The sequence below is a fragment of the Xyrauchen texanus genome, chromosome 21, assembly GCF_025860055.1.
Source record: "Xyrauchen texanus isolate HMW12.3.18 chromosome 21, RBS_HiC_50CHRs, whole genome shotgun sequence".
Taxonomy (NCBI): Eukaryota; Metazoa; Chordata; class Actinopteri; order Cypriniformes; family Catostomidae; genus Xyrauchen; species Xyrauchen texanus.
In genome coordinates, this window is record NC_068296.1 from 4183755 (window position 1) to 4209976 (window position 26222).

The following is a 26222-nucleotide window of genomic DNA, read 5'->3' on the forward strand; positions in this document are numbered from 1 at the left end:
ATATTTTTATTTTTAATGATTATTTTTGATGTGTTTTATGTGTATGTTTGCAAATGTATATATTTAATGTTTAATAAAAAAAAAACATAAAAACACTCGATATTCGTCTATATTGACATATGAACCATATTAACAGTAGGCTAGTGTTCAACGTAAATATCCCACACAAACATATTTGTACAACGTATTTTTAAAATGTATCTTATAAATTGTATAAATGTATTTAAATTATATATATAAAGAATTATATTAATAGTGTTGGGTAAGTTACTAAAAAAAGTAATCCACTACAAATCAGATTATTTTACCAAAAATTTGAGCACAGTACTAATTAGTTACTTTCTAAAATACGTCAAAAAATGATTTTGTCTTTACACTCAACTAATTCAAAACAGTGTCTATTTTCTCCTTGTTCGTTGTCAAATAGCTTTGTACAGCTGTGAGAGAAGCACAAACTGTTACACATAAATGTTTTTAGAAAATTTTTTAACCCAAGTAATGTACTTAAAAGTAATTACTATTATTGGTCAGTAACTGTAATCTGATTACAAGAATTTTAAATGTAATGCATTACACTACTTTTGTGCCTAAAAGTAATTTGATTACAGTAGCTAATTGCTTTGTAATCTGATTACACCAAACACTGTATATAAAGAATGAAAGAATTATAAAGAATTAAAAATAAAAATAAAATGATATATAAATAATGCTAATAAATCAATGTAAATATATATATATATATATAGTTTCTTTACTGTTGTTTACATTGATTTGTATTTATCAACAACACAATTATATAAATAGTTTATGGGGTTTAAGTTAAATTATTTTGTACTTGAACATTAATTGTATAAGTAATGTTAATTATATTTCAATATCTATATTTGTATAAATATTTTTAAACGATTTTGAAAGGAAAAATATACTTCATAAGAACGATAAAACAAAAGAAAAACATAAATAGAGGTCAACTGATAAAGCCAACTCACTCAAACAGTGACAGTTAGGTAATCTCGTACACAGTTTATTCCTCATTTATGAATAATGTATGCACATTTTCCAACTAATCCATAAACATGATAGATCCGAACTATTCGCTCAAGCGCGTTCACGCAACTCAGCATGCGCGTCCACATCTCCAGTTCGGCCATTTTGACTTGAGAAATTATGTCAAAATCTTTTTCTACTCACAGTTGAAAGATCTGAAGGGGACTGGGAGTGGGCTACTGAAGGAGAGAGGAGGACACGGGCTGGGGGACTGGGATCTATGGATGCAGGACGATGCCTCGCACATTAAACATCAGATCTCCCCTCTGACAGCATACAGGGCAGGTCTGACAAGGGATTGCCGTTGGTCGGACATCAGAAAGTGTTACTGGTAAGTTTACAGCCATCTACGTGTGCACACTAATGGTATTTATCACAGTTTCTGTGCATTTATATGACTGATGAGTACAGCAGAGGCGTTTTATGGCCTGCATTTGGACTCGTGTGACAGTATAATATGGGTGGTGTGTAAATATGCAATGATAATATTAAACAGAAATGACTTTCACCTTGAAAGGTATGGTGATATTTCAGTCTATGTTCTTAAATACATAAATTAATTTAGAGAGCTGTCTGCACGTGGTTATAGTCCCGCGAAATGTGTTCTTGGACTTCTGAGCACGTGTACATTTGTTAATGGAAATGAGCTTATTGCGATTTTAAGGCGTTTGTCAGTTTAGGTATTTATAATGCTGTGTATCCGACATGCAAATTTTCAGCGTTCCCATTGGTGGTTCGCGTCTCGTCTCTGCGCTCTGATTGGTTAATCACTGACACTGACATAGAGCGAGGCCGCTGTGCCAGATATTGATATAAAAAGAGAGATATTATTTAGTTTCTGTAATATTAAAGATATATTTTTGGGTGGAAAAATAATATGGGAAGAATAACAGTTGACCTTGAATGCCCCCTGCCCTGTCACACACCTAACCTGGGTGTGATTTGACTCTGAGTGTGTGTTTATTTGTCTGTGTTTAGACTGTCTGACTATCATACACACAGAGGCATAGCAAGGTAATCTGGGCACCCTGACAGCATATTGCTCTGGGCCCCTTTCCTATTAAAAAATACAGTTTAGAATTTGTTGTGGGGCCCCCTGCACCTTTGGGCCCCTATAATCATTACCACTTTTCACCCCACTAGCTATGGCATGATACACATGTTTTTCTCTCTGCAGCATTCCCGGTTTTCAAACATGATTTCAGTTTTTTAATATTTCAGTGATTGCTGATACGCCAATGTTTTTATTTACATATATTCCTTATGTATGAAAATGTACTCCAAGTCTGACCTCAACAGTATGGTGATTTGCAAGCACTGTCAATCGACAATTCATCTCTGGCGTTTAGTCCAGATCTTTCAAAAGCCACTGTCAAACCCAGAAAAGGCCATGTGCATAAGGTTCAAACCACACCCTTAGAGCGCAGGTGGTTCACCTTCAGGCCTTCTTCCCTCCTCCATTTAATTCTGATGAGGAAAGTCCTTGCATTTGTTATGCCCTGTGTGGTCGCTACACACATACGTTGGTCGTACTCACCAGTTCAGACTGTCTGACCAGCTCTTTGTGTGCTATGGAGGACGCATGAAAGGAATGTCCGTCTCCAAGCAAAGACTTTCTCACTGGATCGTTGACGCGATCACCTTGGGTTATGAGTCACAGGGTGCAAATTGTCCAAATGGTGTTAATGCACACTCAACTAGAGTCATGGCCTCTTCATCGGTATGGACGATGCAGCATGCAGCAGGATGGTCTTCTCAAAACACATTTGCAAGGTTTTACTACCTAGATGTAACATCTCTCTCATCGCAAGTCCTCTCTGTCTAGCTCTAGGGCGCTCTCTATTTTGTTGGCCAAACATACATTTATGCCTGTATATTTAAGTACGGGCTCCCTGTCATTTTACACAACCGCCTGCATTCAGACCGTTGTATTCCCAAAAGTCACAAGCATTTTCATTATAAATAAAACATACTTTCCGACTGGGTTTGTGAAGGGGTTAATTCATACTATATGACTATAGTTCATATATTCATTCTGAGTGTTGCTATGCTGGCTCACCATGAGGGTCGTTCACTTGCGGCATATTCATGTCGGTAATCCCGTGGGACTCAGGCATCATGTTTCCTTTCTGGGAGGGTTATGTCACGTAGTGCGGCGTGATGGGACTCTGTTCCCCATAGCATCAGCTTAGTGACGCAATGTTAGGTGTACTGAATCGTAAGGGAACTTCTCAGTTTTGTTTGTAACCTAGGTTCCCTGAGATGAAGGGAACGAGACATTGCGTAAGCTGTCCGCACTATGGACTCAGGGTTTTTTGAGGTGCGAGCGATGCGCTCTTTGTCCCTCAGTCAGAAAATTCTGAGGAATGGTGTTTGCGTGCCCGCTTTTATACCGGACAGCTTCGCACCTAAAAGGGTGGGGCTTAAACACCATAGCCAATCCTGGAGTTATGTTAGAAGGGTTTCAAATAGGTCGTGCAGAAGGACACTCCCCATAGCGTCAGCTTAGTGATGCAATGTCTCTTTCCCTTCATCTCTGGGAATCGAGGTTACATACGTAACCGAGACGTTTTCTGGGACCTTTGTGGTGCTGCTTAAAGGGATAGTTCACCCAGAAATGAAAATGTATCCAGAAAGCCGTCTTTTGTGGTTAAATAATCGCAGAAGGTCATATCGTGATTTCGATTTTATTTCACGTAACTGAGCAGCCTGAGTCTGTGGTAAACATTACTTGAAGATACTTGGACCTTTTTTCAACAAGATAACTACACACAGTCATACCCCCCAAATGTGAATTTTGAATGTTGCTTACAAGTTGCTAGATAAGGACTACAACGATTTTCCATTTCGTCAGGCACGTTCACTCACATGCTTGTGGTATTTGTAGTCCTTAAGCTGCGCTCACACTGCCAGTTACTTTGTCGCTGCATGTCGCCAGTGGCTGGCGGTTAGGTCGCTAGTGATGTGTATGGAGAGTATAAACAGCACTGTTTCTTTACAATTAATATTATTATTAAAATATTAGGATCACGTGAGCTCTACCATCTTCTCTCATATTGGCTGTTGCTCCCGAAAGTCGCTCTTCATTTGCATAAATGTAAACATTTCTCAACTTTGTTGGATCGCTGGACACGCCCACATCCTGTCACCAACGGTCACCATCGCTCATGTTGCCGGAAGTCACCAGCTCTCATTGAAAATGAATGAGACGAAGTCATTTTGTGTCGCTGGCAGTGTGAACGCAACTATATTTAGCAACTTATGAGCAACATACTGTACATTTGTTTTTAAAAACACAGTGATTTTAAACTTTACGTTTGAGGTATGACTGTGTGTAATTTTTGTAGAAAAACGCTTCCAAATATCTTCAAGTTAAGTTTACCACAGATTTTATTCGTAAGTTGAAAGCCCCCCATTAAAAAAAACCATAGGAAATTCCAGAGGGAACCCATGGGGAATAAGCCGTCTAGGTTCACCTACAAATTGACGTCATGGCTGAACAGCACTGTAGATGAATTAAAAAAATAAATAATATTTTATGCATATTTTATTCAGTTTTTTAGACTGGAAGTGGAAGTTCTGAATTCACAACACAATTCAACCCACAGAAGTATATGAAAAATTAATAAATTTTACTATTTAAAACTACAGTAATAAAGATTATTACTATTGATATTGATGATAAATTTGCTGGTATAATCAAAATAATAAAAACAATACCCATCTTTATGTAATGTAGTATATTTAATGTTCCAAGAATACCATAAAAGAAAGATTTTTAAACAACAGCTGAAAATCATTTGAAATAGTTTCTATGATTATCTGAATAACTGTGTGAATATAGAAAAAGCTTGACCACTTACAATATGCTCAGCATTGCATTGGCATTAATATTTGCGGCAAATGTAAACATCAGTACATCAGTAAACATGTTGGCAAATACTCAGCAAATCAATTTCTTCCAAAAACGTTAGCAATCTTGTCAACTAACTTTTGTCCTCTTTGTGTGACTTTAGCAAGCGGACATTTATGTTCTAAATATAAAATAACCTAGCCTTTTACCAATATGTGCAATTGTGCTTTGTGTGTTATAATAGAAGTGGTGTACTGCTGGTCTAATTAATGTAGTTTAGTCTGATGGCTGACCTCATATCCTCTGCAGACATTGCCGTAACCAGCTGTGAGGTCACCGAGGTCTGGACTTGTAAGACCTGATGTTATTTAGAACCGAATAAAAAAAAAAAAAAGCAGCGGTTGAAAACTTCTTTGAGTGTCTGCATGCATGTATAATTTAGTTTAGACAGTTGGATGGATCCTTTAGTGTCCACAAATACTACAACAGTGTGACGAAATGGTGCTACCTGAAGCTGCGCATTAGCCGGGCAGAGCAGAGTAAAAGCAGGACCGGTCTCACTAATCTGATGAACCTGCTCTGGCCTTGTGGTGTGCTGTCCCGAGGTTAACACAGTGCAAGTCGCGTGTGACCCATTTGAATTTGACACAGAATTCTCTGTTATAAGCCCATCTGATATAAGACACTTAAAGGCTCTGTGCTTAAGCTGAAACAAGATTAAGCAGCCCGTCATATTAAACTACAGTGACGAGGTAAACAGGAAAACATTGTTCCATTCACAACGGTAATTACAGGCGTTTCATTCCACAAATCAGCACCCTTATAGAAATATACCTGACAGTTACTGTAGTAACATTAACTGTTGTTATTTTGCCAGAAATAGTGTATATATTTGTAATACATTTTTATATTATTAGCCTACAAAAATATGAAATATTGGATATTCCCAGCAAACGGGGGACGTCCCACGGACATTGCGAACATCCACTTAGGTCTGCATTTTGTCCGCTTTCTATTGTTCCCTGGCGGACATTCCGAGGACATTCCACATGTTCGCTACAAGTCCTAAATGTCCTGAATGGATATCCTGTGAACATCCCCTAAACGTCCTGAATGGACGCCCTGTGAACGTACCCTAAACGTCCTGAATGGACGTCCCCTAAACGTCCTGAATGGACGCCATGTGAACATCCCCTAAACATCCTGAATGGACGCCCTGTGAACGTACCCTAAACGTCCTGAATCACACGTCTCCTAAACGTCCTGAATGGACGTCCTGTGAACATCCCCCTAAACATCCTGCATGGACGTCCTGTGAACATCCCCTAAACATCCTGCATGGATGTCCTGTGAACATCCCCCTAAACGTCCTGAATGGACATCCTGTGAACATCCCTCTAAACGTCCTGAATGGACGTCCTATGAACGTCCCCTAAACGTCCTGAATGGACGTCCTGTGAACGTCCGGAGGACCGCAAAAGGACCCTACACACGGCCATTTAGGGGACGTTCTGAGGACTTTTTGTGTTAGCTGGGTTAGGGCAATAAAAGTCACTTATGGAGTTCGTTTTTATTTCTAGATGTGTTTAGGATATTGTTTTTCATTACAAATTCCATAGATTATTATTATTTTTACAAATTAATTACATACAATGATTACATCTAACCATGGTGATCTTTTTTTTACCTGTGATTATCATGATCTTACTAATAATATAGTTAAACTCTGGATACTATGCACAAACAATGGTTAACTGTCATAAACAACTACAAAATTTAACAAAAAGCTTTAAAGCCTGGACTCTCATGAATTAAGGGTGAAGTTATGACTTTTTCTCCTTTGCAAATATGTTCAGTTCTAATGAACTTTAATTGAAAAATGTGAATTAAAGGTGCACTCGGTAACTTGTTGCTCATGTCGTCTTGGACTTACAGTGACATCTAATGGTGTGGATGAAGCATCATTCAAAATCAGCAGTTTCATTTTAGAAATTCACTATTCACATTCAACCATGATTAATTTAATCCAAGAGTGAAAGTGTCCAATAACAAGACGGTTACTGAGATTAAGCGAGTAGTATTCAGCTGGTCATGTGATTTTAAAATATCAGCCCACATGAGCGCGCCTCTTTAAAGGTGCTATATATGTAAGATTGACAGCAAGCTTTTAGAAATGGGTACTGCAGTCCAAATTCAAAATATTGGAGAGTTGTCTGCCCCGCCCCAGACTCAAAGCTCATGCGGGTTGCCAGAATGAGGACACGCAAATTAGCCAACTCAGCATGTGTTTTAAAGGATTTTTGGGCTTTGAGCTGTCTCCATCTTCCAAAGGTCTCTTCAATATTTATCCTTGTTTTACTACGCCTCTGGACATGGTGGTTTTTAGATGGATGGTGAGGCTTTTTAGATCGGGTGGAATCTGTTATCTCTGATCCAGTTCGTTTGCTGGCTTCCATGGCTGCAGCACGCAGTGTTATTTGCCCGTTAACTTGTTCAAATCTGGCAATCTGACAGTGTCGAAATACTATTGGTGAGTGACCAGTGGGCGGGGTCACACAGGCCGAAACATAAACAGAAATGTAAACTTCAAAGTAGAATATACTGGCTGTAGCATTGTTATCAGAGAAGCCAGTATTTCTACTTAGCATGTTTCCTAATTCTCTAATGACATATAATGGTCATTTTATGATTTAGTACTGTAAAAATATTACATATAGCACCTTTATATAATGAAAAACTATAAATTTGTAGCAGGGTTAACTAGGGATGCACCATTCTGATACCTGGATCTGGATAAGAAGCGAGTTAAACTACTGTGAACTTGACTACAAACAGACACTTACAGGACTTCCTGGAGAGTTCAGAATGTCAAAATAAAAGCGTGAGGGTTTAAAAGTTAAAGGTGAACGATTGAGATATATTACTGTTATAATATATTATTATTTGTTTACAAATGATAAGAATATTTAATTTGAATAAGTTCCATAAAAATACACGTGACTGATGTCTTAGAATTAAATTAAGCAAAAAAGAGATCTGAATCCTGAGGCCGATGCTAAAATTTCTGATATCGGAATCTGATCGGAAGAGAAAAAGTGGTGCATCCCTAGATTTAACATCGCCCTAGATAAATTAGTTGTTAATTAACTTTTGCTGATTTTTCTGTAGTTTACTAAATTTAGCTGTCCAGCTCAAAATCAAAGCTTTATTGTCAAATATGCATTTCTATTTGACAAAAAGTCAGTATTAATATTGTTAACAGCATTTGCGTTCAGTATTATTATTGGTTTCTGTCCTTTAATTTTTATGTATAGAATATGTTGCGTTTGTTGGTGTAATTTTGGTAAAAGTCTTGACACCTCGGGACCTCACTAATTTTCAAACCCTGGCTACGGCCTTGTCTGCAGACGCTGAATAATCTCATTTCAAGACTAAAAAAAGTGTGTGTGTATGTGTGTGTGTGTGTTTTTGTGTGTGTGTGTGTGTGTGTGTGTGTGTGTGCACCTTCATGATGTTCAAACAAGGTTTTCTTCTGTATTCTGAGTAGTTGTATCACAGAACCATGATGTGGCTTATTTCAAAAGTGATCTTGGTTTCCTTTTGTTGCTTCACTTGGTTTGGTCTTTCTTGATCTTTTTATCTTTAGGTGTCTGTGTTGTAATGTGAGGCAGCCCGTGCTAATGGACGGCTGGACTATCTGACCACTGAGGTCTCCACCAATGTGTTTTAACAGGTCTCTGCATCCCATCTAAGGAAACACACACTCTGACTGAAGGTAACTGCAAAAGACTGCCCTCTTTAGGGTACATGGCATGACAGTGACAATAGCTAAATGAAGAAATGTCCAGATCCTATTTCACCCCAAAATTTACATTTATGCATTTGGTAGACGCTTTTATCCAAAGCGACTTACAGTGCAATTATTACAGGGACAATCCCCCCGGAACAACCTGGAGTTAAGTGCCTTGCTCAAGGGCACAATGGTGGTGGCTGTGGGGTTTGAACCAGTGACCTTCTGATTAACTGCCCTGTGCTTTAGCCTCTACGCCACCACCACTCAAGTGTATATGTACACCAAACTAATAATTAATTAATTGCAAAATCAAAAGGAAAAAAATAAAATAAGAAGGGAGCGTGAGAAGCACATTTCAGCTCTGTTTGTCCATACAATGCAAGTAAACAGATGCCATCCGGCTGCTGGCTATTTGATGGTCCAAAAGTCATATTTAGGCAGCATAAAAGTAATCCACACGACTCCAGTCAATCAGTTAATGCGAAAAAAGTGAAAGCGAACCGATAGGTTGGTGTAAGAAACAAATAGATAATTAACACGTTTTTAACTTTAAATCGTTGCTTCAGGCTAGCGCTGGATTGCTGTTTGAACTGACCTAACTCTCGCGTTAATGTTAGAACATATTAGTTAAAAACACCTTATATAAAGTGGGACCAAAAAATGGTTCTTAAAAAATAGGTTTAAATTTTGTTTATGCAAAAAATAATTTCATACATTTTCTTTCGATTTTCTTTCGTGCTATTGACCGTTTTTGTGAGATTCACCCATTTAGCGATTAGCCAAATTAGCACCTCTAAAAGTCAATTGTAAACAAAACCAGAATTTCTACACTTATATAAGTGTAATAATTATTAGTTTGGTGTACATATACAGGAATAGTCCTACCTGAAGGTAAAGGACATTAGATCAGCTAATACAGTCTTCATTTGACAGACACGATTGATTCTTTAGTTTAACAACAACACTGTAACTAAAGCTTTAATTGCAGCATATGATGCTCTGGTTGCATTTTATTGTTACTTGAGGTCTTCATTTGGCTGTGCATTATTTATGCTCTTGTCTGGTGCATTATGTATTGTGGCACATCTGGCTACTTCTATACAGTTTATAACTTTTTCTGCCATCCAGCCTTCTGTCTGTTTTTCCCATATCCTTCCTGTAAACAAGAGTGCTGAGTCAGGCAGCAGCAGGCAAACCTTTTGAAAAACCAGTTTGCTGTTTATTTGTAATATGAAAGCATGTACAGTAAGCTACTTCTAGGATTGAAATACACAAAATAAATAAGGTGAGGTAAATAAGGATATCTAGGAAATTGAGTGGGATATATGTGAAAAGTAAAAAGGTAGAAATAAAATCTCTCTCCCCATTCTCCCTCAGGCATTCTCTTTGCTCTGTAGGCTGCAGTCATGTTTTGGACGTTTGACCTGCACAACTCCTCTCAGGTTGAAAAGCTCTTGGAGAAGGAGGATGTGACCTTGCAGGAGCTTCTGGATGAGGAGGATGTGCTGCAGGAATGTAAGGCTCAGAATCAGCCCCTCCTCCTCTTCCTCACACGGGACAGCAGCATGCTGGAGCTGCTCAACCTCATCACTCACGAGCCCCCTACTGACAGGGAGGAGAAAATGCGTTTCAAGTGAGTGGAGAGATGGCCTTCCGGTAACTGGAAGCCTTGTCTGCAATGTGTCATTATCAGTTATAGACTAATATATCGGCCAGGACAATTAGTTGAACATTTTTAGGCTGTTTTAAGAGTGTCAGATTACCACAAATTTGGTAATTATTCAATTATCTACCGGGACGAATAATCAACCAATGTTTGGGCATATTTAAGATCATCGGCCAAGATGATTAAACATCAAATATCTGTCCATTGTCCGATTATAATTATAATAGTCCAATTTAAAGGCAGATTTTTGGCCATTTTGAGATAATCTGGTTCATTAATCAACCAATATATAAAACCGATATTTGGTCATTTTGCGTTATGAATTAGGGCAATTAATTAATATTTGGCCATATTCAGATTATCTTCTGGGTCGATTAATCAACCAATTTTTGGCCAATTTAACATCATCAATCAAGCTGATTACACAAACAATATCAATCCATTTTCACATTATCAGATAGTCAAAGGAATTTACAAATTTTTGGCCATTTTGAGATTATCATCCAGGTTCGTTACTCAACCGATACTTGGTCATTTTGAAATAATCAACCAGGCCAATTGATATTTGACCATTTTATGATTATCGGAATGGGCGATTAATTGAATGATATTTATCAATTTTGAGATTATTAGCCAGGTTAATTTATTATCTGATATTTGGTCATTTTTCGATTATTGGCCAGGTTCATTGATTAAATTATATTTGGTCATTTTTCGATTATTGACCAGGTTCATTAATTAAATTATATTTGGTAATTTTCAGATTATTGGTCAGGTTCAATGATTAACCGATTTTTGGTCATTTTGAGATTATTGGCCAGGTTCATTGATTAACCGATATTTGGTCATTTTGAGATTATTGGCCTGATTAATTGATTAACCGATATTTGGTCATTTTCAGATTATTGGCCTGATTAATTGATTAACCGATATTTGGTCATTTTGAGATTATTGGCCTGATTAATTGATTAACCGATATTTGGTCATTTTCAGATTTTTGGTCAGGTTAATTGATTAACCGATATTTGGTCATTTTCAGATTATTGGCCTGATTAATTGATTAACCGATATTTGGTCATTTTCAGATTATTGGCCTGATTAATTGATTAACCGATATTTGGTCATTTTGAGATTATTGGCCTGATTAATTGATTAACTGATATTTGGTCATTTTCAGATTATTGGCCTGATTAATTGATTAACCGATATTTGGTCATTTTCAGATTATTGGCCTGATTAATTGATTAACCGATATTTGGTCATTTTCAGATTATTGGCCTGATTAATTGATTAACCGATATTTGGTCATTTTGAGATTATTGGCCTGATTAATTGATTAACCGATATTTGGTCATTTTCAGATTATTGGCCTGATTAATTGATTAACCGATATTTGGTCATTTTGAGATTATTGGCCTGATTAATTGATTAACCGATATTTGGTCATTTTCAGATTATTGGCCTGATTAATTGATTAACCGATATTTGGTCATTTTGAGATTATTGGCCTGATTAATTGATTAACCGATATTTGGTCATTTTCAGATTATTGGTCAGGTTAATTGATTAACCGATATTTGATCATTTTAAGATTATCTTCTGGGTCCATTTATCAATATATTTTTTTGGGGGCCATTTTAAGATAATTAATCAAGCTGATTAAACAACCGATATCTGTCTAGTCCAAAGAATTGACAGGTAAAACTTATTTATTTAAATGTTTTTGTCCATTTGGAAATGATCAGCCAGGTTCCTTTTTAACCTTTTTTTGGTCATTTTGAGGATAATGCACATTTTTAATTAATTTTGAGTAAGTATTGTAGAGAATTATACAAATTTTGATCTCATTTCCTATAATTTAATTACATTGAAAACCCCAATTTGGTCAACCAATGTCTTTCACTCGGTCTCACACAGGTATGCTAATATAGCGTGTGAGTTGTTGACGTGTGATGTGTCTCTCATCAACGATAAAGTGGGCGGAGACGAGTCTCTGTTGAACACACTGTACAGCTTCCTAGAGCAGACGCCCCCCCTGAACCCTCTGCTGGCATCATTCTTCAGTAAAACTCTCGGCAACCTCATCAGCCGCCAGACAGAGCAGGTGTGTAAATACTGTATGTGTCTTTGTTTTCTTTTGTTTGTTCCTATATCATCGTCATCTTATTTATTGATGTTATTTATCAGGTGATTGCTTTCCTGAAGAAAAAGCAGGATTTCATCGGACTGGTGCTGAAACACATGGACACGTCAGCCATGATGGATCTACTGCTGCGTCTGATTAGCAGTGTGGAGCCCACCTCGCTCAGACAGGAAGTGCTAACTGTGAGCGGACACTAAAGGCTGTTTTATTTATGTGTATGTATTTGTTTTAATTCAAAACCTTTGGGGTTTTTTAGTGGCTGAATGAAGAGAAGCTGATTCAGAGACTCATCGAGCTGATAAACCCTCAGAATGACGATGAGGTCAGTACATGTTTTTATGTCATGTGTAAAATTAGGGGGAAAAGAGCATTTATGGATGTGTTGAGTTTGTGTGTTCCCAGAGGCTGTCGAATGTGTCTCAGACCCTGTGTGACATCATCCGTCTGAGCAGAGATCAGGCCAGTCTGACACAGGAGACATCAGACCCCGACCCTCTGCTCACAACACTAGAGATGTAAGTGTGTGGAGTTGTGACTGCTTTGTTCTCAGAGTTACCGGTGTGTCTAATGTCAGAAGCATACTGTGGTTAATCCTTAACATGCTGGTTAGATGGTCTCTTCCTGTCTGGGCGGTTCTTGGCCAGAATAAGCTTCATTGTGGACGTGTGTGTGTGTGTGTGTCACAGGCAGCAGAACGTAGAGGCCCTGTTAAAGAATATGTTTGGAGGAGAGAGGAGTGAAGTCTGCATCGTCTACGGAACGCAATTGTTACTCGCATTGTTGGATACTCAGAGATCAGGGTCAGTAACACACACAGACACACATTTCATTGCACAGACATTCACCGTTACTGATGTTTGTGTGTGTGTGTTTAACAGCATTATGCAGGTGATCGACCCGTGTTCTCAGGGATTGGAAAAGTCTAACACTGTAAACAACAGCATATTAATGGGCATCCAGCCACATCTAAAGAACTTCCATCATCTCCTGCTAAACCCACCCAAGGTTGGTCTGCTCCTCCAGTTTTATCATAAAGATAACGTGAAAGCCCAACATGTTTGATCCAATCAAATCCTGATGGATACATTTTTTTATTTTTACATTCTACATTATTTCCAGCCGAATAGACAGTTTCATGCGAAAATATGTTAGATTAAGGAAATTGATGCATTGTGAATGCTGTTTGATATTGTACTGTACATTTATGTTTACTGTATATGTGTTTCTGACTCAGACATGTGCGATGTTGACCACATTGGGTGTTTTGGAGGAGCCATTTGGCAATGCCCGACTGCATGCTTGCAGACTGATGGCTGCTCTTCTGTACACTAGAGCTCCCAGAATCCACCACGAGCTCTGCCGACTGAACATGATCAACCTGCTACTGGTGAGAGTCATCCTTAATTATACAATGAGTCAAGAAACAAGGAACCTTTCTTCATCTCTAAGTGTTCGAGTCATACTAAGAATATTTTTGAAACATTAGAAAACAGGTTTTATCCTTGTCATAGTTGCCTTTGGCTAGTGCACTAAATAGTGCTATTCATTTCTGTTGCGCAATAAAAATAAAACTGGGAAATGTATGATTTTAGGAACTTTCTGAATAGGGATTTGTTTTAGAGAGATTTTTTCAATGTAATATTTTTAGATTAAAACTTTGGTTCATTAGTGAAATTTAATTTGGCTTTAAAATTATATTTTTCCCTTTTTCTTTGTATTATTTCATATCATTTTTCATTTTAACATTATTAGATAAAAGTTTTTGTTTATCTGTGAATTAAAAATACTTTTTTTTACAGTATGTAATGTTTCATATAATATTTATCATATAATCAAAAATCATATTATATTTATTAGTATTATTATAATATTTTTATATGCTTAGACAAAATTACAAATAACATTGCATGCGTTTTCATTTTTAATATTGAAGAAAAACACGAAGGCTCCAATCAATTACATTTTTTAAATGGATTCATTTTATGATATTCAGATTAAATAATCGAATATCAATATCTGCTGAGATAGGCCCCCAAAATAAAGGTCATTAAATCAAATATATTATTACATTATTTTGAATATTGAATCAATAATAATAATAATAATTATTTACTCCATAAAAAAACAATATGTTATAAATGTTCCTAAAAAAATATATATATATATATTAGAGCTGTCAATCGGTTTTTCAAACATTTTTAATCAAATTAATTACATGGTGTCCCTATTAATTAATCGCGTAAACAAATATTTAATAATAATTCAATATATAATGATTATACATATTTATATTTATATATATATATATTAGGGATGTTAATCGATTACAATTTTTTAGCGAATTAATTACATGATGTCCCGATTAATTAATCGCGTATACAAATATTTGCTGAGAAAGCCCCTCATGTAACAATAATTCAATATATAATGATTATACATATTTATATCAATATATAATTATACATAGTTGTCTTTAAATATGAAAAAAAAATTAAATAGATATGTAAATTTATGTGAAAAAATGTAAGCTTAACATGTTGGTCTCTCTCTCTCTTTTTTGTTTCTCTCTCTCTCTCTCTCTCTCTCTCTCTCTCTTTTTTCTCTCTCTCTCACTGCTCTCTCTCTGTATAGGACTTGTTTTTTAAATTCACCTGGAATAACTTCCTACACGCACAAGTGGAGCAGTGTGTCTCTGCCATCTTTAACCAGAACACGCCACTAAACATATCAATGCAGGACAGTCCAGATCCGACTCAAATTCAACTGGAGGACACACGCACAGACACGCCCCATCCCAGTGAGACGGACACACAAAACTCTGACAGATTCACACGCTACTTAATAAAGCATGTACGTATGTGTATGGGTACTCATTTATTTCAACAGTCATATATAGTTTACAGTAGGCAAAACCATATTAGAATAATACATTTTCTTTTTTATTTCTACATATAAATACATTAATGCATATACTTTACTGAGGTATAATGTGTGTGTGTGTGTGTGTGTGTGTGTGTGTGTGTGTGTGTGTGTGTGTGTGTAGCTGATTAAGGACTGCGGGCTGGTTCAGAGGATTTTGGATGCTTGGGAAGAAAATGACAAAACACAGTAAGGGCAAACTTAAACATCTCTGAGCTGAGAAGTGTGTATTTTATGGCAAGCACAGTACTGTAGAGGTCTGTGTGTGTTGTAGGGAGGCAGGAGGCATGAGACGAGGGTATATGGGCCATCTGACCCTTATTGCAAACACAGTGGTGCAGAGCGCAGAGAAACAACAGGACAAAGAACAGAACCAAATCACGCAACTAATAAAAGGTATCTGAAACACTGTGCGGGTGTTTGTGATAGATCAGACAAAAATAAAAAATTCTGTCATCGTTTACTCACCCTAATGTTGTTCCAAACCTGTATGACTTTCTGTTTTCTGTGGAACACAATAGGAGATGCTAGTTAGAATGTCTATTAAAGTTAACGGTGCCTGAGGCTAATGTTCTGTTGTAATACATCTGTTTGTGATCCATGGAAGAAAGAAAGTCAAATGGGTTTGGAATGACATGATGGTGAGTAAAGGGTGAGAGAATTTAAATTTTTGGGTGAATGTCTCTTTAACTAATGTGTTGTGTGTGTGTGTGTGTGATAGAGTTGCCCGAGGACTATATCAGACGTTGGGAACATTTTGTGAATGAAACACTAGCAGAAACTAACATGAAGAATACGGCAGACCTGGTGAGATTTCATACACAAATACACCGATATACACAGGTAAAACTGTGCCGTCCCACATCAGGTGAGCACTTGGTCACAAATCCACCATGAGGGGTTTATTATAGTAAAGCAAGTTGTGCACGGCTTAAACTACTTTATATGCACATTGACTCAAATTTGAAAGTGGACTAAAAATCTGTTATTTACAGAATACATCCTAATCAATTATTCAGCAAGACAGGAAATAGCAGTCCTCACAATAGCCTGTCTGCATTTATCCAAATAAATCATAATAACATACTTTGATTCAACTTTTTTATTTTATAAATGTATTTTATTTATATATGCATGTCTTTGTTTTCGTATCACAGGTGTTCTCAGATTATCAGCTTCAACAGATGACGACGAACTTCGTCGATCAGTTTGGACTGAATGATGATGAATTTGGGGAGCATGACGGCAGCATCAGGTGACTCCTGTGCAGACGTTTACATTAAGACATTTATATATAGGTTACATCAGTTAGAGTAAGGTTTGTTCTTTTTTTTAAATATATATTAAAGTCTAAATGTATAAAAGAATGCATTTTAAATCAGCATTGATATTTTAATAGCTTTTTTAATGTAAAAGGTGCAAAACTGGGAAGGTTTTAGTAAGGGATGTGCATGAGTAATGGACTAATCCAGTACTCGTTCTGCACCATTTTGTCGATGGTTAAAATCGCTATTGGAATATTGCAAATAAATTTTTCTCTGCGTTTTTGCCTGCTGGGGGCAACGCCGAATACTGTACATCCCTCTGAAAGTAAATGCGAAGCGGTACAAGAAACTCGGAAGCAAATCAGACCAGTATGTGTTACATCTCTAAACACATGAAGAGTATATTTTCTTAACTCAACTTTCACCCCACTTGTTTTTCTAAATAGCCAATCATGTAGAAGCAGCAGTGCAGTGCATAAAATCATGCAGATGTGGGTCAGGAGCTTCAGTTAATGTTCACATCAGCCATCAGAATGGGGAAAACAATGTGATCTCAGTGGTTCAAAAATAAAAGTTTTGTCCTCATTTTCTCACCCTCAGGTAATTCCAAACCCATATGACTTTCTGTCTTAGGTGGAACAAAGAAACAAGTATTTTAAAGAGTGTCGCAATCGCTGATTTCCATACAAAAGCAATATGATGGTGTGTCATATGAGGTTTGATGTTATTGACGCGTCGCCATATTGGATATGTGTGTCATGTTTACAAGAGTTCACAATAACTGATTTGATTTATGAGTGAATAACGACTTAAATTTCGGTCCGCTCATCACACAAACTGAAGTCTTGCAATATGACACACGAGTCACATGGACTACTTTTATTAAACCTTTGGGTGCTTTTGTAAGCTTTTAAAGTAAGTGACTATCAACTGCGACATTCTTTAAAATATCTCCTTTTTAATAAGAAGAATAAAAGTCATACATGTTTGGAACGACATGAGGGAATGATGACAGAAATATCATTTTTGGATGAACTCTTTAACAGGTTTAACAGGTAATAATGTTGTAGTCAAGTTTCTGTGTGTCTCCATTTTCATTCAGCGCCACATTTGATCGAATCACAGAGATCAACTTTAACCTTGTGGATGAGGGGGTGAGTCCTGATTAAAACAGCTTCTGTGTCGTTTGTTATTTATTCATATTATTTCCAAACCTTTTGAGTCTTTATGTCAGTAGCCTGTCTTTGTTTCTGTGTTTAAATCGGTGTTTGCCACTCATTGAAGCTTCCTGTCTCGCTCTCTCAGGCGAGCTCTGGACTCTTTGAAACTCGCACAAAAGAGAGAATTCGGCAGTTTGATGAAGCTGAGGAGGAGGAAGATATTTGGGAGGATAAAGAAATTAACTACTCGACACAAGTGAAAGCACGAAGCAGGTCCAAACACACACATGAACATATGGGAACACACACACACACACACACACACACACACACAAAACAGCCATTGTGATCTGTGTGTTTTGAGTGACAGGTTTGGACTGGTGACTAACACTCAGAAGAGTGAGGCAGACGGCGGCTCTCAGAGGCGTCTGGGGTCACCTGATCTCGAGTGGTTTCCAGATTCCAAACAAATGCCAGAGAACATCAAGAATAAAGTCAAGGACAAGAAGTCCAGTGATCCTCAGAGTACGCAAATTACATTTCTCCTGATCCGTTGTAATAATTGAAGGAAAATGAATTATTTGTGGTGTTTGCGAAGGCTAACATCACTGTTACTATTGCTCATATATGAGTGTTTCTTCAACTTACACTTTCAGCACTGTCGGCTTCTACATGTAGAAAGTCAAATCTAGTCAAAATTAGGGCTGTCAATCGATTACATTTGTAATAGAATGAATTACAAGGTGTCCCGGTTAATTAATCGCGATTAATCACACATACAAATCTTTGCTGAGAAAGCCCTTCATATAACAATAATTCAATACATAATGATGAAATAATGATACATAGTTATCTTTAAATATATAAAAAAATATATATATAAAATACAAAAATATTCAGACAATATAAAAAGCAGCTTTAGAATACAATGTATTGTTTACTACCATATTATTGATCATAAGTCGATCATTGACACACAGTTCACAGCAATCCATTACACAAGTGAATTTATCAATCAGTTGAGATTTATTATGAGGGCTTGTTTAAGGACCATCAATGAACACCTGCGTCAGCCTTTTTTTTTTTTTAGAAACAAACCAGGGGTGTACATAGTACACAATACTACAGATATATTTTACAATAATGCCAAGACATTATATTCATTACATAGTGCAATGGTTTTCAATGCTTTGGAGTTGTTGGAGGTACAAAGAGTATTTAAATAATATTTAAAGTCTTTACAAAAAAGTGCATATAGGGGATTTATAGACATAAATTTACACTTATGTATAAAAAAAACTTAGCAAGAAAAATAGACAGATTAATCAGAAAATATGAACTTATCAAAACTATGAAAAACAAATAAAACGTCTTTTATAAAGCAAAGAAAAACTGGTTATAATAGAGGTACGTACAACAAACAAACTTTTCATCTACAGCATTACAGAAGGAGCAAAGTGGATCTATTTCAGGGAGCATGCTTCTTAAATAAAGATTGACTGTGTAAAAACGCTGTAACAGTTTAAAGGACACATCCTTAACCTCGCTGGTAATTAAATATGTATGAGGTAAAGACCGTACGACCTGCGTCAGACATGCTTGTGTCGTGTCTCGGGTGCGTTGCGTCATAAAAGTAAAATGTTTAGGTCACTGTGTCGAGTTAAATATAGTTTAATACTCAATCTTTAAACACATCTTGAGATCCCTTGTTTCGCACGTTTATGTTGTGTGTCCGCTGAAGAGTTGTTAATGTTTTGTTCACAGTATAAACTGTGTGTTGCTCACACAGCTGAAGTTTCACTTACTGCCCTCTGGAGTAAACAGGTGGTACTACAAGCTCGAATCTCTTAGGAAAGCATTGCGATTAAATGTGTTCATTTTTTGAACGCGTTATTTTTTGTAAAATGCATTTATTTAACGATTTAAATCAACAGCCCTAGTCAAAATATTTTCACACTCTCACTAGTGTATGTCCATGCATCAAAGGAAATGTATGTAATTTATGCCGACCACAGAGTCATTTCCAGCACATCTCAAATTATGTGCTGGAAATGACATTTTTAATGTTTTTGAAATTGAACGTGCTACTCTTTTGTCTTGCTAAAGCTAATTTCAAAGCTAACATTTTATGTATCCTAAATAACACTCAATTAAATGATATTTTCACACTTTTTGTGTAATTTGGCAAAATTACAGCTTGATTGGAAATGACGCCCAATAGAAATATTAATCTCACATGTGATATTTACTCAGATTTTTCTTTGTTTTCTTCAAACATCACTCGTCTCATATTTAATCTCAAGCATGCTCACTTTTGTCCTCTTGATTAACAAGTACACTAACTTTTGAAAAGATTTGATTGGGGGTAAAATGGTTTATTGTGGTGGAAATGACCATTTAGAATAGAAATATAGAAATCATTTTCACACAGTTCATATTTAAATGGTATATGTTTTATTTCACTCTGTGTAGATGATCATAGTTTTAAACATGTAATCTGTCTGGGTTTGGGACGAGGCTAAAACAGGAAAATCTATACATAAATGTATTAGAAAAGTACCTAAAATAAACGAAGGCCTGGTAAAATGTTTCCAGTTCAGTTTTAATGAGACCTTCATATATCGAAATGAAAATAAATAAATGGAAATCTATTTTTACGATGGGTACAGTGGGAATACATTTGCATTTGCATGTATATTTATTTGACAGACACTTTTATCTTAAGAGTGAACCGTTTTTTTTCCTCTTCATTTATTTTAAGTATCAGTCTTTGGGTTTACTGTCAATCGGGACTCCTTTAGGGGTTTGAACCTTAACCTTTCGATGACCAGCCCATATAAACACACCTCTTCTCCACGGCAACCCAGATTTTATATTAACCATCTCTCTTGTTCTCTACGTCTCGGCAGGTCCTGGATGGATTGCGAGTTTTGAAGATGACTTCCGCAGTCGGGACTTTGCGAGTATTGCGATAGATACGGGCTCCGGTGTGTGGGGCAGCTCGACAGCACCGCTCAGTGAGACGGAAGAGAAAGGATGGGCAACGTTTGGTGACTTCCAGTCGTTCTGCTGGTGAGTGTGAATGTGATTATTTATAGCGTGTGTTCACTAACGATGATGCGGTACTGAACGTTATCTTGTGCAGTTCAGATGCAGGGCCCAGATGCATCTCACCCGTTGACTTGGAAAATCCAAACAAACTGAACCAAAAGGAAGAAAGTGAGTGACTTACTATTGTTTCTCAGTTTATTCAAATTAAACCACGTTTCCTAAAAACACATCACTTATGACTTCCCAAAAGTGTCCGTGTGACGCATGAGTATAGTACATCGATCAACAATTAAAATAGCTCAGATGTAAACAGGCCAATAATAGGGTTATGTTCAATGATATGGAAATAAAACAAATTATATTTTGACTTTTTTTATGGTCTAAGTGCTTATTTGTCTATTGCCACAGTGTATGTACAAGATGTATATGTAATGTATTTGCATTATAATACTTATTAAACATTATATTTGTACTAAATTGTCTTTATTTTAGGGTCCTTTCTCAGTAAATATATATATATATATATATATATATATATATATATATTTATATATATATTTATTTTTACTACTGTTGTTAAATAATATTTCTGATAATTTGTCAAAGCGTCTTTCATTGTTTCAGTCAAAATTTATATTATATTTGAATAAGAATAACAACAATATTTAAAGGAGGGACTGAATTTATTATATTAAATTATGAATTATATATCTTAATATAATTATTGTTATTGCTATATTATAAATGATCAATAATGGTTCTTATATAATATTATAAATTATATTATTAATATTCTTTTACACATTTATTATATGTAGTATTCTATTATACATGGCAATATATAATTATACATTAATTATTAATAATGTTTGTTATATTATATATTGTATATTTATTGTAATAAATTACTCTTATTAATAATACATATATTAATTTGTAAATTATTTTAAATATTCCTGATCACTATTTAATGTAATAAATTATCCTTATTATTAATAATACATTTATAAATGTTTATTTCTGATCACTTTGTAATAAATTATTCTTATTATTAATTTGTACATTATTTAAAATATTCCTGAACCCTTTTAAATCTAATAAATGAATCTTATTCTTAATACATAAATTAATTTGGAAATTATTTATAATATTTCTGTTTACTATTTAATGTAATAAATTATTCTTATTACTAATAATACATATATTACTTGTTTTATTATTTGTAATATTTCTGATCACTATATAATGTAATAAATTATTATTATTATTATTATTAAATGTATTCATTTATTTAAAATATTTCTGATCACTCACTATTTAATGAAATATATTATTCTTATCATTAATAATAATAACTTTTTTTTTTTGCATATATACATTAATTATTTTATAATATGTTTATGCACCATATGTTTTCACTCTGTTGTTGATGGGATAACAGCACATTACCATCTGTCCATGTGTGTGTTACAGTTAAAGGCTCTTCTGCATGTGTGTGGAGTGTGTGTGGGGCGAGGAAGGCTCCACTGGTGGCGTCCGACAGCAGCTCCAGTGGATCAGACAGTGAGGAAGAGGAGGACAAAACCAACATCATCACAGAGACAGTCACCACAGGCAGTGCCAAGGAAGCCATTAAACTTGAGAAAACAGTCAGGTATACATACTCCAATACACACATTTAAATGTTTCGTTTTTTAGCGTGAACAATAGTTTTACGTTTACATATTTACATTTATGCATTTGGCAGACGCTTTTATCCAAAGCGACTTACAGAGCCCTTATTACTGGGACAATCCCCCCGGAGCAACCTGGAGTTAAGTGCCTTGCTCAAGGACACAATGGTGGTGACTGTGGGGCTTATTACAGTTTTAATACAGGATACCGTATCCATAGTGTAACAATGGTTTATCTGTAGATTAATCATGGTAATTCTTGTGGTTACTACTACAGATGCCATGATATTTGTAGTAAAACCATAATAATAAAAAAAAAAATTATAAACATTAAAGGATGTCGCTAATGGGCTTAAGGTAAGGGTTAGTATGTAGTAGTTAAAGACTAATATAAAGTGGTTCTGTACACATATTAAAAATCACTAAACGTGTCCCATTCTCTGTCTCACACTACAGGGATGACTCCAGTAGTAAAGACCCAATGTAACAGCATCTCAAAGGACCCTCTCTACCTGCTGATGTATCCCCATGACAGTGGTTGCTCCGCCCATAACATGTTTAAGGCTGTTTTCACATGTCTCCCCTCTTTCTGGCATTCGCTGTTTCCATTGGTCTGTAGTCATGTGGGTTTTTGTTGAGGGGAGGGGGGGGGTCCCAGCATCAGCGGGTGGTACTAAAATGATCTGTGTATTTCCTGATGAAGACATTTGCACCGTTAAATGGAAATACTGACCTTTGAACCCTCTGAGAACAGCCCCACTTCAGTCAATGAGTGTGTGTTTTGGAACTAGAATACAATACACAGACAGGTGAAATCTCGCATATGCATAAACATGCTGTGGTCGAAAGGTACATATACAGGTGTGATTTATTGTGTTTTGTTTTTTGTTTTTGAACCAGTATTTTCCACTAAGAATACAGCAAGAGAGCACGTGTTTGTGTTTAGAGTGGCTGATCAATATTTCTCTGCAACATAATCTTTGGTTTTCGTACTGATTTTATTTCAGTACTGATTTGTTTGCACTCAAGTTTTCACTACATGAGTTACCAGCTCCATCTAGCATCTACTCAACAGATACATATACATACTGTATTGGTAACACTTTACAATAAGGTGATATTCATTAACATGCATAGAACTAACAATTAATAATCGTATATTCTGCATTGACAAACCAAGATTGATAAATGCTATAAAAAATATTGTTAATGGTTAGTTCATCATACTTAATGCATTTACTAATGTTAACCAATACAACCTTATTGTACTGTTATACCTTCCTTTCTATGCTTGGGAGCTAAATTAATTGGGAGCGGGTCTCTAAAAATAGTTTTGTTTGGTTGTATACATGTTGTCTTTTTTTTAATGTTACTAAGATTAGTTCACCCAAAAATAAACAATTTACTCACCCATGTCGTTCCAAAACCTGTATGACTGACTTCTGCGGAATGACATGAGGTTTAGAAGATAATGACAGGTTTTTTTTATATTGGCGTAAACTGTTCCCTTTAAGGCCGAAACATACTGTACACAAGTGACTCGTGTGTAGTTGCATTCTGAAATGTGTGACACCACAAAACGAAATTTGTAATGCGCATTTACACAACGCAAGTACGTGTTTAATTCTCAATGTTGCCACTAGGGGCGCTATAATGTTCATTATTGTGAACCAGGGCTGGACTGTTAATCTGGCATACCGTACATTTTCCCGGTGGGCCGACCAGGGGCGGACTTGGCAGAACCGAGCGGGCCGTTGGGTCGGCCGCGAAATGTGCCAAATGGTCCGCGATAAGCTAAATTGAGCCGCTGCGTTATGCAGAATAGACAACAAATCGGCGCTGCGATATCCAGAAAAGGACAGCGAACACCCCCCACACAACATCTTTTGGATCACCCACGCACCTCGCTATTGCGTAACATAATTGGACAAAAAAAAAACAACCCCCTCCGTTGTACGAGTTGGTATTGCCCAACTAATGTCACAGCACTGGCCAGGATGGGTCAATTACAGTGGTTTATTCTTTCTGGATGAGGATTTTTTGCAATGCTTTTATAGATAATGCTGAAGCGAATGTTCATTTACAGGAATGAATCCTTGCAATTATCAATTTCTATTAAAAATAACTACTAAAGGGATGAAATAATATGTTCTGAGATTTAAATGGAGGATTCGGTTTTCAGTGCATCAAGCGCCCCCTGCAGGAAGAAAACTGTGTCTCACAAGACAGTCAGTGGCTGACAACATGTGCAATTTCGGTCTGTTACCCACACAAAACATTCGTAAAATGTGGAGTCAGTGAAGATGTTAAAAGCATCCATGGGAATGATCCACCCCCTCCCAATGTTCAAACCAAATCTGTCATTGTTTTAAAGGTGCTTTAAGCGATTTTATCATGGAAAGGTATGCAAAAAATTTTCATACTCCCTGAAGGATATTAATGAAATAAGTGACCTGAGATATCTGTCTGTGACCGCTGTAGACTTTGTAAACAACAAATAGAAATGTGTCTTTGCGTACATTGATGCTTTTTACCTGTCAATCATTTTGCTCGTTCTCGTAGTGTTGTATTTGATTCATAACGTTTGTCAGTTGAGGGGCGCTATTGTGCCGCTGTTGAATTTGACAGCCACAGGAACAAACAATGCTGCTCTTTTGCTCGGTTTGTCTCAAAATTATCTTTGGAGGGCGGGGTATTGGAATGAGGGGGCGTGGCTAATTCATCGGCTCAGTCACGCGAAAGCTCCAGAACGCTAAAATCACTTACAGCACCTTTAAGGTATTTTAATCGCCCACTTGAGTACTGCATTTTCTTTACCGCCACATTAACACAGTAGCGTGTTGGCGAAGCGCGCGCATCTGCATACGTGTACTCGCATAAAGTATGTTTCTTGCCTTAAATGTGTTCTAATTAAGCTGTTGTAATATTGAATATATTATTGTCTCTGTGGTTGGTATCAGAATGAACTCTCAGGTGAAAAGGAAATAGAAAAGTACGTGCGCGCCTTGAAATATCGGAGAATGACACATCATTATCTATAACACGTGTCCAGCACACATATCCCTCTTAAAAGCATCTTCCTGTATCTCCAACAGGTCTTAGTAATAAATGTTTTATGCTAATTGTATTTTTATGACTAATTTACAAGTGAAACACTAGAGCGAGTAAGTTTCGAATTGAATCTAGAGCGTTAGCAATAATAGTATTAACAATCTTATGGTTAGTTTGACTAATAAGTATTATTTTTTTTAATGTAGCTTAAAGCACGCAAACTGTCTGATCGTGCGAGTGAGTGTGTACGTGTTGTTTTTGCACTCTTAAAAACTTGTTTTTATACCAAATGCAACAGGATGGGCTATAATGAGAGGTCCGTCTTATGTCTACCTGGATTTTGCATTTACAAGCGATTAGTTATTAGTTGTGTATGCGACGACAAAGAGAAATATTGACTGATCGGTACCAGGCTCTGTGCTTGAATGTAATTCATATTTTTATATGATTTGATTAGATGGTTTATTTTTGCCAAAGTCTCTTTTAATATTTTTTCCTCCCGCTCTAACCTCCCGCTTTGGAAAACAGGGCTCTATTCTCTCCCCGTGGAGACTGAAATCTTTCCCATTTGAACATTACTACATTTCATTTAGCACTTCAG

The 26222-nt window shown here is 36.3% G+C and overlaps 1 protein-coding gene across 1 annotated transcript in view; it reads left to right on the forward strand.

Moving 5' to 3' along the window:
• Positions 1-1147: 1147 nt before the first annotated feature.
• LOC127661344 (serine/threonine-protein phosphatase 6 regulatory subunit 2-like) overlaps positions 1148-26222 on the forward strand; it is a 26374-nt gene continuing 1299 nt past the window's right edge. Inside the window, exons 1-22 of the mRNA XM_052151993.1 lie at positions 1148-1378; positions 8547-8675; positions 10071-10326; positions 12277-12463; positions 12547-12684; positions 12759-12824; positions 12905-13017; positions 13189-13302; positions 13381-13507; positions 13737-13889; positions 15134-15352; positions 15546-15610; positions 15696-15817; positions 16143-16228; positions 16579-16676; positions 17789-17840; positions 17992-18119; positions 18217-18371; positions 20756-20918; positions 20992-21065; positions 22371-22551; positions 23027-26222. The exon at positions 23027-26222 is cut by the window's right edge and continues 1299 nt beyond it. Of these exons, the coding sequence (XP_052007953.1) occupies positions 10100-10326; positions 12277-12463; positions 12547-12684; positions 12759-12824; positions 12905-13017; positions 13189-13302; positions 13381-13507; positions 13737-13889; positions 15134-15352; positions 15546-15610; positions 15696-15817; positions 16143-16228; positions 16579-16676; positions 17789-17840; positions 17992-18119; positions 18217-18371; positions 20756-20918; positions 20992-21065; positions 22371-22551; positions 23027-23057 (2499 nt within the window). The 5' untranslated portion in view covers positions 1148-1378; positions 8547-8675; positions 10071-10099 and the 3' untranslated portion in view covers positions 23058-26222. The remainder of the gene's footprint in view (positions 1379-8546; positions 8676-10070; positions 10327-12276; positions 12464-12546; positions 12685-12758; positions 12825-12904; positions 13018-13188; positions 13303-13380; positions 13508-13736; positions 13890-15133; positions 15353-15545; positions 15611-15695; positions 15818-16142; positions 16229-16578; positions 16677-17788; positions 17841-17991; positions 18120-18216; positions 18372-20755; positions 20919-20991; positions 21066-22370; positions 22552-23026) is intronic.